Here is a 17,196-nt window from a genome sequence, read left to right on the forward strand (position 1 = left end):
ATCCAGATCGGGTGGAAGCTGTTGATATCACGTTGCTTGTGCCCGTGGATGGGAAATGAAATGTAAAAGGCTATAGAAGCGTGGATGAAAGGCAAAGCACAGATGTGCAATAATGCTGTGTCGTGACTCGTATCTGCGTGTGTATTCCGTCTGACAACGAGTGGTTTATGCTGCTATAGTGCTCGTCTGTTGTTGCTGGCTGCTGATGCATATAGAGCGTCATCATAAGCATGCGCCCGTCCTGCGCTGGAAGTAGCAGATCTACAAGCTATCTACCCGTCGCAATGCACAGCGCTTTGGGCTTGTACATCTGTGTTTTTCCCGCAGTTAGTTGAATTATATCGATTCGCAGCTTTAGGATCGAACCAACGTCCGATGCAGACGCTATTTTGACCGATCCAGACACACGTGCATCGATGTAGTCGCATCGTTAATGTTAAAATCGATTATCGATTCATATCGATATTTTTTGACACCACTAGCTATAACCCATCGTTTTTGTCATTTCGTCATTTTTTCAAATCTTCAAAAATGATGAAAAACGGCGCGCTATAGTATGCCGTACGATATGGGCTATAGCCCACGGTCCAAAATGATGAGAAACGAGGCTAAATTATTTTTTCAAAATTTCAAAAAACATGGGCTATAACCCATCGTTTTTGTCATTTCGTCATTTTTTTCAAATCTTCAAAAATGATGAAAAACGGCGCGCTATAGTATGCCGTACGATATGGGCTATAGCCCACGGTCCAAAATGATGAGAAACGAGGCTAAATTATTTTTTCAAAATTTCAAAAAACATGGGCTATAACCCATCGTTTTTGTCATTTCGTCATTTTTTTCAAATCTTCAAAAATGATGAAAAACGGCGCGCTATAGTATGCCGTACGATATGGGCTATAGCCCACGGTCCAAAATGATGAGAAACGAGGCTAAATTATTTTTTCAAAATTTCAAAAAACATGGGCTATAACCCATCATTTTTGTCATTTCGTCATTTTTTTCAAATCTTCAAAAATGATGAAAAACGGCGCGCTATAGTATGCCGTACGATATGGGCTATAGCCCACGGTCCAAAATGATGAGAAACGAGGCTAAATTATTTTTTCAAAATTTCAAAAAACATGGGCTATAACCCATCGTTTTTGTCATTTCGTCATTTTTTTCAAATCTTCAAAAATGATGAAAAACGGCGCGCTATAGTATGCCGTACGATATGGGCTATAGCCCACGGTCCAAAATGATGAGAAACGAGGCTAAATAATTTTTTCAAAATTTCAAAAAACATGGGCTATAACCCATCGTTTTTGTCATTTCGTCATTTTTTTCAAATCTTCAAAAATAATGAAAAACGGCGCGCTATAGTATGCCGTACGATATGGGCTATAGCCCACGGTCCAAAATGATGAGAAACGAGGCTAAATTATTTTTTCAAAATTTCAAAAAACATGGGCTATAACCCATCGTTTTTGTCATTTCGTCATTTTTTTCAAATCTTCAAAAATGATGAAAAACGGCGCGCTATAGTATGCCGTACGATATGGGCTATAGCCCACGGTCCAAAATGATGAGAAACGAGGCTAAATTATTTTTTCAAAATTTCAAAAAACATGGGCTATAACCCATCGTTTTTGTCATTTCGTCATTTTTTTCAAATCTTCAAAAATGATGAAAAACGGCGCGCTATAGTATGCCGTACGATATGGGCTATAGCCCACGGTCCAAAATGATGAGAAACGAGGCTAAATTATTTTTTCAAAATTTCAAAAAACATGGGCTATAACCCATCGTTTTTGTCATTTCGTCATTTTTTTCAAATCTTCAAAAATGATGAAAAACGGCGCGCTATAGTATGCCGTACGATATGGGCTATAGCCCACGGTCCAAAATGATGAGAAACGAGGCTAAATTATTTTTTCAAAATTTCAAAAAACATGGGCTATAACCCATCGTTTTTGTCATTTCGTCATTTTTTTCAAATCTTCAAAAATGATGAAAAACGGCGCGCTATAGTATGCCGTACGATATGGGCTATAGCCCACGGTCCAAAATGATGAGAAACGAGGCTAAATTATTTTTTCAAAATTTCAAAAAACATGGGCTATAACCCATCGTTTTTGTCATTTCGTCATTTTTTTCAAATCTTCAAAAATGATGAAAAACGGCGCGCTATAGTATGCCGTACGATATGGGCTATAGCCCACGGTCCAAAATGATGAGAAACGAGGCTAAATTATTTTTTCAAAATTTCAAAAAACATGGGCTATAACCCATCGTTTTTGTCATTTCGTCATTTTTTTCAAATCTTCAAAAATGATGAAAAACGGCGCGCTATAGTATGCCGTACGATATGGGCTATAGCTGTAGATCTGCTATTTTTCCAACAGCTCAAGTATAACATAATGCTTTTAAAACACCAAAAGGGGTTCGCATTATGTTGTGCTTTAGCTATTGAAAAATAGCAGCTCTACAAGCTCATAGCTTGTAGGTCTGCTATTTTTGAAAAATGACTGACGACTGACATAGAAACATGGCTTTTTTCAGAAAACTGTCATTTTCAAACAGACATTTTTAGAATCTGATCTCAGGTCAGAATGGGTTAAAGAGTCAACTCACGCGGTCTCTCCTGTGGCTGCTCTTGATGGTTCTGATCTACTGCTGCAGTCTCTCCATCTGCTCCGGGCTGAGCTCCGTGCCAGGTCTCTCAACAAATGACCGGCACAGACGACCCACCAACTCCACTGCCCTGCACACTTCCCCAGTCGTCATCAGATGTGAGGAGTTGCCATCACTTGCCTCGGCTCGGGTCATTGACCCTCCCAGTATACCTTGGCTCGGGTCATTGACCCTCCCAGTATACCTCGGCTCGGGTCATTGACCCTCCCAGTATACCTTGGCTCGGGTCATTGACCCTCCCAGTATACCTTGGAGGGTCATTGACCCTCCCAGTATACCTTGGGGTCATTGACCCTCCCAGTATACCTCGGGTCATTGACCCTCCCAGTATACCTTGGAGGGTCATTGACCCTCCCAGTATACCTTGGGGTCATTGACCCTCCCAGTATACCTCGGGTCATTGACCCTCCCAGTATACCTTGGGGTCATTGACCCTCCCAGTATACCTTGGGTCATTGACCCTCCCAGTATACCTTGGGGTCATTGACCCTCCCAGTATACCTTGGGGTCATTGACCCTCCCAGTATACCTTGGGGTCATTGACCCTCACAGTATACCTTGGGGTCATTGACCCTCCCAGTATACCTTGGGGTCATTGACCCTCCCAGTATACCTTGGGGTCATTGACCCTCCCAGTATACCTTGGGGTCATTGACCCTCCCAGTATACCTCGGGTCATTGACCCTCCCAGTATACCTTGGGGTCATTGACCCTCACAGTATACCTTGGGGTCATTGACCCTCCCAGTATACCTTGGGGTCATTGACCCTCCCAGTATACCTCGGGTCATTGACCCTCCCAGTATACCTTGGCTGTTGGAAATCCAAGCACAAGCAGCACCATGCTTCTAAACGCAGGGGTGGAGCAGACTGCATCTGATGAGACGGAGACGGTCACCGCAGCGAACGCTGTCAAGAAAACCACGCACTCTGTGAAAAATAAGGACAAGACGCGGGTCGGGGGGAAAGCAGTGCGTCTGAAGGCTGGAAAAGAAAAGAAAACATTGACAGATCCTCAAGGTGCTGATGGTGACTGTGAGGCTGAGAAGTCAGAGACGACGGATACTAGTCATTAAGCTACTAATATTAATTAATTAAAGCGGGTCATGTTTCCATGTTTGGAATTGTAACAGCTGAAATAAATAATATATCAAAATTTCCGATATATAACCGGAGGGCCGCATTAACCCATTCTGGACAGGAACCCCTTTTGGTTATACTTTTATAGCTATTGCAAAATAGAAGATCTACAAGCTCACAGAGTGCCGCGCTACGAGCCTGTAGATCTGCTATTTTTGAAAAAACGTGAAAATGTCTTTCAGAGCGAACGCTTTTAACTCAAATCTTTGCTTCTGGGTGGGGGGGGGGGTCCCTGGAACAACATATTTTCAGATGGGGGTCTGCCGCCAAATACAGATAATACAGAAAACCGTTAGGATTTAGAAGGCATGTGGCCTCTGGGCCGCCATGTTGCTCATGCATGCTCTATAATTCAATTCAATTCAATGTTATTAAAGTGTCAAATCACAACAAGTTGTCTCAAAGATCCACCCAGAGCGAGCAATATTGCGACAATGGTAACAAAAAACTCCCCTTTAGGAAGAAAACGTCAGGCAGAACCCGACTCTAGGGTGGGCGGCCATTTGCCTCGACCGTGTCGGGGGGTAGAGAGATTATTAATAATAACATTTTGGATCTTGTTGAGCTGGTCATTTTGAAAGTAGCTCTCCAAGTAAAAAAAAAAATCACACCCATGTGAAATAAGTGGTGCAACTCGGTGTGCGCATCCCCGGGGGGGGGGGGGGTCCCCGAAACTTCCAGACACACAGGAACATGCCCAGGGTGCCAGTCTGGTTCCGGCGAGCCGCCCCGCGTCCGAAACAGTCGAGAAATGACAGAGTTACTGTGTGGGGGAATTGGCATTTAGCAGACACCTCTCTCTCTCTCTCTCATTAGCAGGCAACAGTGCAACACTATCTCTCTCTCTCTCTCTCTCTCTCTTTGTTTCTAGCACAACAGCGCAACTTTTGCCCCTACTGGTACTCTAAACACATGGACAGACAGGTCCAGGCATAGGGACATTGCTGTTCCTTGGAGTGGTCGCACCACTCAAAAAAAGTGCGGGCACCCTTGCTGCTTGCTGTAAGTGATATTTTTTTGGTTAAAACAAGTTAAAACCCCTAGGGTAGGTTCCCTCACAAAAAAGCATGCAGTAATCCTGGTCACTAAACTGCCTCCTCCTGGCCAGCCGGGGCGCCTGATGGAGGGGAAATGAACTGGTTGGAATAACGTGTTCCTTCCACGCGCTACGACGCTACGTCCAACCAGGGAAACTCCCCCCTGTCAGGTGTAAAGGAGCAACTTGGACACTCAGGCATGAAGGAAGCATGAGTTCAAGTCTGTTGCTCTCCCCTTGTCCCCCATATATGGGGACTAGGTTGGTGGAGGGTGTGTAGAGCCCAGGATCACATTAGATGATTGACACAGGGGTGAAAAATGGGTTACAAAATCGTGGGATAAAAAATATATATATATAAAAAATAAAATAAAAGTTAAAACCTTCAGTCAGTACAAGAGCGTTCTGGGGTCGATCTCGCGGCCAACCGTCAACTCAGTGTACGAGTACCAGTGGTGGAAGTAATAGGTTTTTTTAAAAGTACCTAATACCACAATATAGAAATACTCTGTTATAACAAGTAAAAAGTTCTGCATTCACATTTTACTTGGGTTAAAAAAGTACAAAAGTATAGGCATCAAATTGTACTTAAGTAGGCCTACTTTAAGAAAAGTAAAAGCACTCAGTGTGCAGACAGTCCCATTTCAGGTTTCAAAATATACAAAATCTTTTGAAAATAGAGCTTGTAGTCAGATCAGCTATTTTCAGATATCTGAAGTACAAAATAGGGTTTAGAATGGTTAATGTATGTATTAATAAAAGTACAATATTTACCTCTGAGACGTAGAGTAGTAGTAAAAAGCAGTATATAAAACATTTGGAAATACTCGAGTAAAAGTAAAAAATATCTGAAAATTGTAATAGTTTGAGTACATGTAAAACTTATTTTTCCACCACTGGTGAGTAGCACGGCTTGGTAAGTCATTGTAACTTCTTTCTTAAAGTTTTTTTATCCCACGATTTTGTAACCCAGTTTTCTTTTCACCCAGTGCCAATTATCTAATGTAATCCTGGGCGCTACACTTCCTCTGCCAACCTGGGGGGGCAGCGGACTGACCTCATGCCTCCTTCTATGCATGAGGAGTCCAAGCTGCTTCTTTTCACCTGACAGAGGGGAATTTACCCAGCCGGACGTAGTGCGTGGAAGGGACACGTTATTCCGACCAGTTCCTTTCCCCTCCATCAGGTGCCCCGGCTGGACAGGGGGAGGTAGTTTTAGAGACCAGGATTACGGCATGTTTTTGTGAGGGTACCTACCCTAGGGGACACGGGGAGAACATGCAAACTCCACAAAGAAAGGCCCTATCGCCAACCCCCGCCTCGGGTATGGGCACTGATGACGCGGAGGAGGAAACACGCCGCCAGTGCCCACAGTGTCCCCAGCGGGAATCGAACCCAGGACCTTCTAGCTGTGAGGCGACAGCACTACCAACTGTGCCACCCCATTGTAACTTCTAACTCCATTGTATATGTTTCTTTTCCCTTTTTACCTCCTCTATGATAATTTCCTGTTTTTGACTATATAGTTGTGTATATTCGTACGTCTCTAAATGTTTATTGTAAACAAGTTTATGGTGTCGTTTATGGTGTCACAGTTAACAGTTTTTTGTATTGAGCTGTACTTGAAATGTATACTGTAATTCTGCAAACTGTTAATAAATCAATCAATCAATTTTAACCATGATAGATTCATCGAAAACCTTTTTTTCTGGTGACAGATGGTGTCCTTCTAATACGTGAGGGGGCCGTGTTTTATTTATTTATTTATTGGAAAAGAATGAGGAGGCAGACCACTCTGCTGCGCGACAGAGGAGAATCAAAACAATTATTTAAAATAAATGAAAACAGTAGATGAAAAACCACGGCCACAGCTCACATATTAGAAGGACAATTAACATGGAAACCAGGAAAAAGGACGGGTGTTTTCCATGAATCTGTGATGGTTAGAAGTTAGAAGTTACAGTTGGGTTTGTATAGGAAGGAGCAGCGGGGCAGCTAATATGAATATCACATATCTAAATACTGAACCGAGAATCTTTAAAACTGTCTGGGGTGTTCACTAATGACCAAAAGCTTTTTTTTAAAAGTGAAACATCCTTTTAAGTGAGATCGTCGTAGGTGTTGCACTATACCCCGACTGATTGTTTTTTTTCACTAACAGGGGTCTCCCGGTCTCTCCAGCTCTTTACTAAATAGAAAATACATTTGCAGGCGGGTTATAATTTCTATCCAATCAGGGGAGAGAACCCCACCAAGATCATTTCTTAATTATTAGCTTGTGTGATGACAAATGTTTTGTCTTTAGTCTTTTGTCTTGGTTTCATCACTTTCAATTTCACTATAGTCCATCATGCGTCTGGTATCAGTTCTCTTTCCTGAATGAAAATGTATTTTCTGTTTACTAACACAATCTGGACGGTTTGGTGTTTTAACTAAGCATTATGTTATACTTTAGCTATTGAAAAATAGCAGATCTACTAGCTCACAGCGCGCCGCGAGCTTGTAGGTCTGCTACTTTTGAAAAATCGTGAAAATGTGGCACAAATCTTAGAATTTGACTTTTTCTTTATTTTTCGACGTCAGGCCTAAATGGGCTAAAGAGCGAGAGAGAGAGACGGCCAGGGAGGGATCAGTCCTGATATTGAACAAGCATTCTATAACAATGATTGCTATGGTACAGTATATACAGTATAGAGCTATTTAACACTTATTTTAACAAAGAAATGTCACTTACATCAGTGGTTCTCAACCTTTGCAGCCTGTGAATCACAGTTATCACACACACACACACACACACACACACACACACACACACACACACACACCTTGATAAGCACTTTGACTTGTAGTAGTTGAGGCATTCAATTTAGTTTGACGGTGTTCCTTAAATGGTCACATTTCACAGGATGAAACCCTGTAGGCTGGTTTTGTATAGTTTTGTTTTCTGGCTCCAGGTCTAAACATTACAGCAGGGTAAAAAAACCTGGCATGGTGCATACTGTATAAGGCTGACCTTATGGTATACACCGTGATAATTCTGCAAAGTCACAGCTATTATTATTATTATTATTATTAATAATGGATGTGTTAGATTTAGACACACCAATGGCTCTGGCCTGGGCTCACCTAAATCACACACACTAATTATGAATTGTATTTATCAGCTGCTGCAGCATCGCTTATTAGCCGGCCATGGCCTATACAGGCGTCTCACGGCCACCTTTTTCTTGTTTTTAGACGGGTTGTTTGCTGCTTCACGGCGAGGTCCTCCGGCTGTCTCTCAGGACGGCGTCCAGGGCGTTGAGCTGGCGCAGGAAGCCCCGGTTGGGGATGACCCCTCGGTGGTCCTTGACCGTCTTGATGGCCTCCACCAGCGTGAGGCTCTGGCAGATCATCAGGTAGGACAGCACCAGGGTGGCCGAGCGGCTGACGCCCACCGCACAGTGCACCAGCACCGTGCCTTCACGCACGCCACCCATGCACGCAACGCACGCACACGCGTACGCACACACACACACACCGCACGCACGCAATGCAGGAACACACACGCACGCACACAGGGGAGAACGGGTTACATTTTGGCATTTTTGTGACATTTTTTTACAGTACAAATAATTGCGATTAGTGGTTCACGTTTCTTTGGTGGGTGTTTTGGTCTTTGAACATTTGATAAGAAAGCATTCTAGCATGGAATTCTCCTTTAAAGTGGACGCAGGCGGTGGCACAGGTTAGCTACATTTATGCTAACGGCTAGCAGCAAACAAAAAAAATAGTTAATGAACAAATATTACATTTTCAGGTAGGTGACACATTTTCAGCCAATCAGGAGAGAGTACCCAATTATTTATTCCAGTTCCAATTTTGTCTGCTCATGTCTGTGTGTCAACACTTTCGAATGAAATGGCAAATACGAAAAGTCAATTGAGATAAGTTAAATGCTTTTTCATTTTCAGGTCATTAATGCATTTCTTGAGACAAAAGTGAATCTAAAATGAAATTGCATTTACATTTAATCTACAGATGTGCTCATTCTATGACACAATTCAAATTATAAATAAATTTTAATTTCAAATTTCCAAAAATGCCAGCAAATTAGTGGGCAATATTACAATGAAGATGCAATTTAGAAATTTCAAATGAAATAAGAGAAATGCTGTTTAACCTTCAGATAACCTTCAGAATATGGCTGAGTTCTCTGTCCAGATTGGATACAATTATTTATATCACAACCTGCAAATGCACTTTCTGTTTAATAAATGGGCTGGAGAGAGCCATGAAGACTACTGTTTATAACAATGAATACTATCGGAATATATATTTAACCATAGCAATTCACTTAACCCAGTGGTTCTCAACCAGTGGTCCGGGGACCACCAGTGGTCCTTGAGGAGGTTCCAGGTGGTCGCCATGCAACTAAATGATGGAGAGTTGGTAACCAAATGGACCCTTATAGATCTTTAACTCTTGAGAGCGTAAAGTGAAACCAAATGGACCCGTATACGGGGCCATCTATTTTCATCTCACGCTCTCAAGAGTTAAATTATTGTTAAACAAGAAGAAGTCTTCTACATGATTACAGAATGTCGAACAATCGTAATTTTGATCAAAGTTTGCCTGTTATCGTTGTAGTTGTGGAACAACATATCCAACGAAAACGAAATATTCAAATATTTGGGCCCGAGCTCGGCTAAATCTCATCAAATGGTGGTTCCGTGGCTCAAATGCCCAATAAATCATGGGGCCTCGATATGAAAAAGGGTTGAAAACCACTGACTTACAGTAACCTACCGTAAATACAAAACCACTGACTTAACCTACCGTAAATACAAAAAGTGGAAATGGCCAATTTACAGTACAATCGCTCAACGTGCCGAGGACGCAACCCGTTGAGAGCTTCGTGTTGATCTGCCATTTCCGCGATTTAAAAAAATTGCTCAGCAGATTAATTCCTAGAGATGAATGCGAATGATTCTGAAGATTATGCACAAATAATTGTGATTATCTCACATGATTGCCATCAGTCATAAAACATTTGATTCTGACTCCAAACATTTGAATATTTAATTATAGTATAGCCTACCTATAGCCTCCTTTTATTTTGCAGTTTTCAAATAGTTTTGGACACAGAATCAAATGTTTTATGATTCAACAGGAGCCTGCACGATGGCTTGGTTCTTTAAAAAAAAATGTATGTGAATATTTTCTGAACTATCTCTGGGAGAACTCCAATGGGATCCCATTTCAATGGGAAATCTAAACCTCAGACTAATGCCACTCTGGCTGAGGCAACTGCTCTTCCCTACATGGGAGAAGGCTGATAGCAACACAGTTTTAAAAGCCAGTTGTGTTCAAACTGTTTGTGGCCAAATAAAACATTTGACCGCATAACAGGGCTTATGTCATAATAGGCCGACAAAGTTAGTTAAGTTACACTTAACCCATTTAGACCCAAGAACAGTTTTCTGAAAAACCCATCTGAAAATGTTGTTCCAGGGAAAGATTTTTTGTTAAAAACTTCAAAAGATTTGTCCCACATTTTCACGATTTTTCAAAAACACCAGACCTACAAGCTTGTAGCGCGGCACTCGGTGCCGCGCTACGAGCTTGTAGAGCTGCTATTTTTCAATAGCTATAAAGTATAACATAATGCTTTACAACACCAAAAGGGGGTTCCCACCCCAAAATGGGTTGAAAATAGCCGATCTCATGCATCGATGCGTGAAAGGAATGCTAAGTCATTAGAAGCCACAAAAAGCATGAACATCCTACAGTATATAACTTTAATGATGTTAAATTAATTGTATATGGGCTTTACCTTAGCAACTCAAGACCATGTAGTCTATAGGGAACAAAAACAAAACACACACAGACCTAATTTATATCTAACAACAACAACAATCAATGGTAAAAAGATACTGTACAGCATTTGTGTGGCTTATTGGTCTGTAATCTGTATACGGGCGGCATATCCTTATGAAATATGATGATAGACCAGGGATATCATATCCCCATCCCTCACAAGTCACATAAGAATAAAACGCACGCTTGCACAGATTGAAGAGCGGGTTAGCAAGAGGGTGGACTTATTCCTTTTTTACCCCAAGATGAGGCTGGATTTCTGAGGCTCGTTAGCCCCTCATATGCCCCGCTTTGTCCGTTTGTGTGAAAACAAACAACAAGAAAAACAGCAAATCTGTGGCTGGTTTGCTGGGACCAGATTACACAAATGACCATATGTCTTACGTCATCATTGAGAGCTAGTCATACATATACACACCACGTACTCTGGTCCCAGCAGATCAGGCACAATTTGCTATTTTATTTTTTACTGATTATGTATATAGTATACGTATGACTAGCTCTAAATGATGACGTAAGACATATGGTCATTTGTGTAATCTGGTCCCAGCAAACCAGGCACAGATTTGCTGTTTTTTTTTGCATACACATCGAATGGCACGATGAAGAGACCGGGCGAAATTATTACTTGCGCGCTCTGCTTGCGCAAGTAATGATTTGATTGGCTCTTATATAGCCTACTCCTAAACTTGTATTAATATATATATATATATATATATATATATATATCTATATATACAAGTGAAAAGGTGTACCCATACTCATTCTTCATGCTCTATCTCCGACCGAACCACACTTTTACCACACATCTCTATATGCAAAATAAATTCGCCACCCTCCCCGAACTGACATAGCCTATTTTTTAGCCGTTCAAGTTTCTTATTTACTCTGCAAATATTACTTTTATGAAAATCACGATCGAGCCAGCAGATAAACGGGTGCCACAACACGCCGAGAAACAAGGAATTTAACCACGCTACTTGCATACACTGCAACTCGCTTACAATTCGCAAACCTGGCAACACTGCCTGCCTCTTACGTCACCAGCTCTGCTCCTCCTGGCCTCCGTAGTCCGTCGCGCTCACAATCTGTCGCAGCCATCTTGCTTTTCTTTTGGATGGGCGAGTGGACATTTAATGCTAATAAATTAATTATAGGTCCAGCAAGCAAATCATGATGGTCTGATTGTGCTCAATAGGTCACAATAACATTCCGAAATTAGGTGTTGTGTTTTGTATGGCATTTTCCCCAGTAGTAGTTGCATATCTATCTCAGCTTTTGCCTGATAGCACACATGCTAACGTCAGCAGCCATAGCAACATACAGTGTTTACAACACAAACACACGGCCTTTTCACCACGCAATACACACAACAGCTCGGGAGTTATTAAACCGAACGTGGACGCTGTTTCAGTGTTACATTTGCTGCGCATATCGGAATAATTGTAACGGCATGCATGATAAATGTAACAACGCTAAAAAACACCATTAAACATATCGTTTTCACCTTAAAGCTATTACATTTCATTGAAGCAACTCCTTAGCATTGTTTTCATACCATGGATGTGATAAGATAATGTATCAAACATAAGGGAAATATTAAATAGGATCGGGTGTACCAGTTTGGCCATTTCTTTTTTTTCAATGGGGCAATACATTGATTAAACAAACGTTTGATTGATTGAGTTGTACAACGTTATACAACCCTAAACTAATTTTAGAATACACTACACAATACAATACAATTTTAGAACATATTTTGCACGTTCCATTTTTTTACTCAGAGATCCCTTTAGCTACACATGTAATATTTCCAGGCAACGGACCTACACATGTCAGCTACCATAAACCACTTCAAGTTATTAGGACGAAATAACTGACAGGAGTGACGGTGCTGTGCTGTGAGTAAACTAATAGGGGAGAGCCGCCAAGGATGTAACATTTTGCACGTTTCATTCTTTTACTCAGAGATCCGTTTAGCTACACATGTAATATTTTCAGGCAACGGACCTACACATGTCAGCTACCATAAACCACTTCAAGTTATTTTTTTGATAAAACAGGTCGGGAGTTATTCAACCGAACGTGGACGCTGTTTCAGTGTTACATTTGCTGCGCATATCGGATCAATTGTAACGGCATGCATGATAAATGTAACAACGCTAAAAAACACCATTAAACATATCGTTCTCAGCTTAAAGCAATTACATTTCATTGAAGCAACTCCTTAGCATTGTTTTTATACCATGGATGTGATAAGAAAATGTATCAAACATAAGGGAAATATTAAATAGTATCGGGTGTACCAGTACCAGTTTGGCCATTTCTTTTTTTTCAATGGGGCAATACATTGATTAAACAAACGTTTGATTGATTGAGTTGTACAACGTTATACAACCCTAAACTAATTTCAGAATACACTACACGATACAATACCATTTCAGAACATATAATATTGGCCAATATGTCAAATATGTAAATATTACATATAATGGCATTGAATGGAAGCGGACCATTTGTAACACATGTTACAAATGACCCGCTTTTGCAAGTTTTCTTTGCAGTTGCTTACAGACCAGAATGAACGTGAATTCCGTCTAAACACGATGCAAACTAATGAAGAACATAAGCATGAACACATCCATGTGGATTTTTATTCACCAACACCAAAGACAAAAATTGTACCACACATATACTCCAGGTGTAAAATTAGACGCATTTTGAAGGTAAACACTTCAAACTTCAAACTCCTGGCCACGTAGAGTACGTTGCTGTACACATACTGACGCGATGGCGTCATGGTGGCGTTGACCAATCAAGATATAACGTCCATGTTACAACCGTGAAGCGTTACAACCTTGGCGGCTCTCCCCTACATTTGTTACTAACATTAGGTTGTGGCGAAGTAGACACGTGGCCAGCAGATACTGTGTTTTGGACAAACAGGCTAGGTATTGGTGTTGATTTGGGTCAACTGGACAAACAGCGTGGTGTTGTTTTGTGTCTGTGTTTGTGTTGGAGCGCCTCAGTGTGGCCGTACAGGTCATGTGCAACCTCTTCCACAGAGAGATGGAGACACTAAATCTCAGCTGGACAAACATGTTTGCATGCATGCATCGCTGCCTTGCATGCTGTGTGCTACTGTTGAGTCTGTCACTTACTTTGACTGATTTATGGCATTGTCTTTCTGTTAAAATCCAACTATGTTAATTTAAGAACTCTGGGCATATAGGTCATTGTTTATTCACTGTGCACACGTGTAGCCTATTGTATGTCAGACTGTATGTCTGTCCCACAGTCACAATCCTTTAGTACTTAGGCTGTGGAAATATTCAGGACAAAACAATGGTACATTTCCAATAACCCATTCGTTACTACATGTGGAGTCAACTCCCGCCATTTATTTCTTCCCATAGTGCGTGGCAAAGTCGCTCTGGGATGAGTGCGCGCGTAGCGCGCACGAAATTCTAGTATATATATATATATATCTTTTTAATCCTTTATTTACCCAGGGTAGTAGCTGAGCACAAGTGCTCATTTTCAGCAACGCCCTGCACATAGAGACAGACACACACACACACACATTAAAACCTGGGAGCTGACCAGTACAACCACAGTCTGATACTGTTGGCCACTAAAGCAGCTCCACTGGAGCAGTTGGGGGTTCAGTGCCTTGCTCAAGGGCACTTCAGCGGCGTTGGGCGAGTGATGACCAATCACCAGATTTTTCCCAGCCCGTCCGGGGAATCGAACCCTTAGGCAACCGCTGCCCCCAAATATTAGTTTAAATACTCTGAATTGCCCTCATGGAATCCATAATACGCACGCACGACTGCTGTGAGTACATCAAAAGGTTAGGATCATGGCAATTATATAAAATTACATTTTAACCCAAAGTATACCAACCTCTGGCAGCGTTGGCCGAACGGTTTGCGGAGCGGTCTTTGATACCGGAAAGGTCGCCAGTTCGAATCCCCGGACCGGCACGTTAAAATTACCACCGCTGATGTGCCCTTGAGCAAGGCATTGAACTCCTACCACCATGAAATGTTCTATGAGCAGGGCGTGGCTGTAAACAAGAATCTCGAGCTTATAGTCCACTTCCCTGCAGGGTAAACAGAGAACTTTGCTTTGCTTACCTCCGCTGCTGAGCGCCCTGTGAATGAACTCCGCGGCGGGGTAGAAGTTGACGCTCATGTCGAAGGTGGGCGAGTCGTGGGCCTCGATGCCCTGGTAGGCGATGTCCATGCCGGCGTAGTACTCTGCCCCGTCGCGCCACTTGCTCTGGGCACAGTTCAGGATGTGGGTGACGCCCAGCTTCACCAGCTCACGGCGATCTGCTGCCATCTCCCTGCAAAACAACATGACTGATTGATTCTTTTATTTTCGTATTCCTTCCTGCACACAAAGTGCAAGTCATGACCCTCATGGTGTTTATACATTTTATACGCTTACAGCATGTTCATATATATATATGTTCATATATTGGAAAGTTTGTTTGTTGTTCTGTTAGCTTGTAACCTCGCCTCACCACCACCTCGGAGGAAAGCCTGGTCTCTGCATTTCAGGGTTTCTATAGGGTCCAGCATTCACTGCATATCAGGGCTCTATAGGGTCCAGCACTTTCGTCATGTAGGTCTATAGGGCTCTGAAATAGCATTCAGGGCTCTATAGGATTCAATTAAATGGGTATCAATTCAATCCTTACATTAGGAGCATGTCTGGGCTCTATAGGGTCCAGCATTCACAGCATGTCAGGGCCCTCAGCTCCCCAACAGCAGCCATGGCCCCCAGCTCCCCATCAGCCCTGGCCCCCACTCCCCCAGCAGCAGCCATGGCCCCCAGCACCCCCTAGCAGCCATGGCCCCCACTCCCCCAGCAGCAGCTGAGGGCCATGGCTGCTGGGGGGCTGGGGCCCATGGTCGCTGCTGCGCCGATGGTGGCAGTGGAGCTGGGGAGGGGGACTCCGGTCCATCTCTGATGGCAGGGTGATCCGTGCTCGAAGGACCATGAAATAATTGTATACTGTACGAAGGGGTTTGCTGGTTGTAGGCTATATCACCCTTACACCAGTGTGCCTATTAGAGAACCATGCAGGACCATAGTCGGCTTGTGGTTTCACATATATTTATTGAGGGTGACATGGAGTGATGATGGTTGAATTATATTAATGCATCAAGGTGGACACAATCAGGTTTCTACCTCTTCTCCCATTCAACATTTCTATTTTATTTTTTTCTATTTTCTATTAACATTTGGGTGCACGTTGATTTGGGTGACTATTGATAGGCTATGTACTGAAACAAGCTATTATGTGCATATAATATAATAAATAAATATAATAAAAGGCATTTGTGTTCCTGCTGTAGTATTCATGTTTCTAACTTCAGACAGCAGTAGTTGCAGAACATGTGAACCTATCGTTACATTCTAGGACTCTGGAAGGCTATAGTGACTGATAATGAAAATGTCTCCGATTTGAGGTATAGTGCAGCATTTTGGCCACAGAAAGAGTAATCTTCAAGATAGAGAGGTCATCTTTGGCTTAAATTGAAGCTTAAGGATATGGGAAGTTTTCTATATACAAGTGAGGCAGTTATATTCACCCTAATGTGCTGGAAAATAACCATCTTTGTTGTTATTTGTTAAACGGACAGTGTATATTTTTGTGTTTCTGAGGATGATGTAGGTCATATTTAAGAATACAATGGTAGATAGCCCCAAAATCCTATTCTGATACTTACCCCTATGTGTCAGGATACTCCATGCCAAATTTCACACTTCCATGTGTATTTATGTAATTTTAGTGAATTTTTATTTGCCTTTACACAATTTCGCCAGAGACATATACCAAAAAAGGGGTTTTTGGGCCCCTGAAACCAAACGGGGCCGAGTTGGGAGTGGTCCTTTCATTTTGAGATGGCCCAAGGTATATGCTAACAGGAAATAATAGTGAAAAAAAGGTAGCAAAAATTGATATGAGGGCTGGGTCTCGCTCCCGGACTATTAGGATAGGGGGGCTGTGCCCCCCTTGCCCATTGATACGAGCCACAGCGCGTGGAAGGAACGCTATTCCAAACAGTTCAATTCATCGACATGAGTTACAAAATGAACACAATAATATATATATAGAGTTTAGAGTTTTATTAGGATCCCTAATCTTCCTGGGGTCCACACAAAACATAAAAACATGACATTCGACATGAATGACATTACAGGACAATGATATATAAATTAAATTAAATTAAATAAAAAGTATTTGATCAACAATTTCCTCAACCACCTTCTGATTCCCCATTTTCTTGGAAGAAACTAAAAAGCATATAATTATATCTGCCTCAGTTACATATTAGCCTTCCATTCTCCAGGGGTAGAAAACAAAAGTAGAGTTAAAAGATATGTCGTCAAACAAACACAAACAAGATGTGAAAATTACATTTACGTCCCCTTTTGGTCTTTTTATAGAGACATGGTGTCAGGCACATT

At 42.0% G+C, this 17,196-nt stretch overlaps 1 protein-coding gene across 1 annotated transcript in view; it reads right to left on the reverse strand.

Moving 5' to 3' along the window:
- Positions 1–3,490: 3,490 nt before the first annotated feature.
- LOC308310487 (dual specificity protein phosphatase 26-like) overlaps positions 3,491–17,196 on the reverse strand; it is a 35,496-nt gene continuing 21,790 nt past the window's right edge. The window contains exons 2-5 of the mRNA XM_080756847.1: positions 14,850–15,061; positions 8,072–8,311; positions 7,586–7,610; positions 3,491–3,659 (exon numbers count right to left, since the gene is read on the reverse strand). Coding sequence (XP_080612973.1) covers positions 8,106–8,311; positions 14,850–15,057 — 414 coding nt within the window. The 5' untranslated portion in view covers positions 15,058–15,061 and the 3' untranslated portion in view covers positions 3,491–3,659; positions 7,586–7,610; positions 8,072–8,105. The remainder of the gene's footprint in view (positions 3,660–7,585; positions 7,611–8,071; positions 8,312–14,849; positions 15,062–17,196) is intronic.

Source organism: Protomyctophum bolini, assembly GCF_963924005.1.
Source record: "Protomyctophum bolini genome assembly, chromosome: 22".
NCBI lineage: Eukaryota > Metazoa > Chordata > Actinopteri > Myctophiformes > Myctophidae > Protomyctophum > Protomyctophum bolini.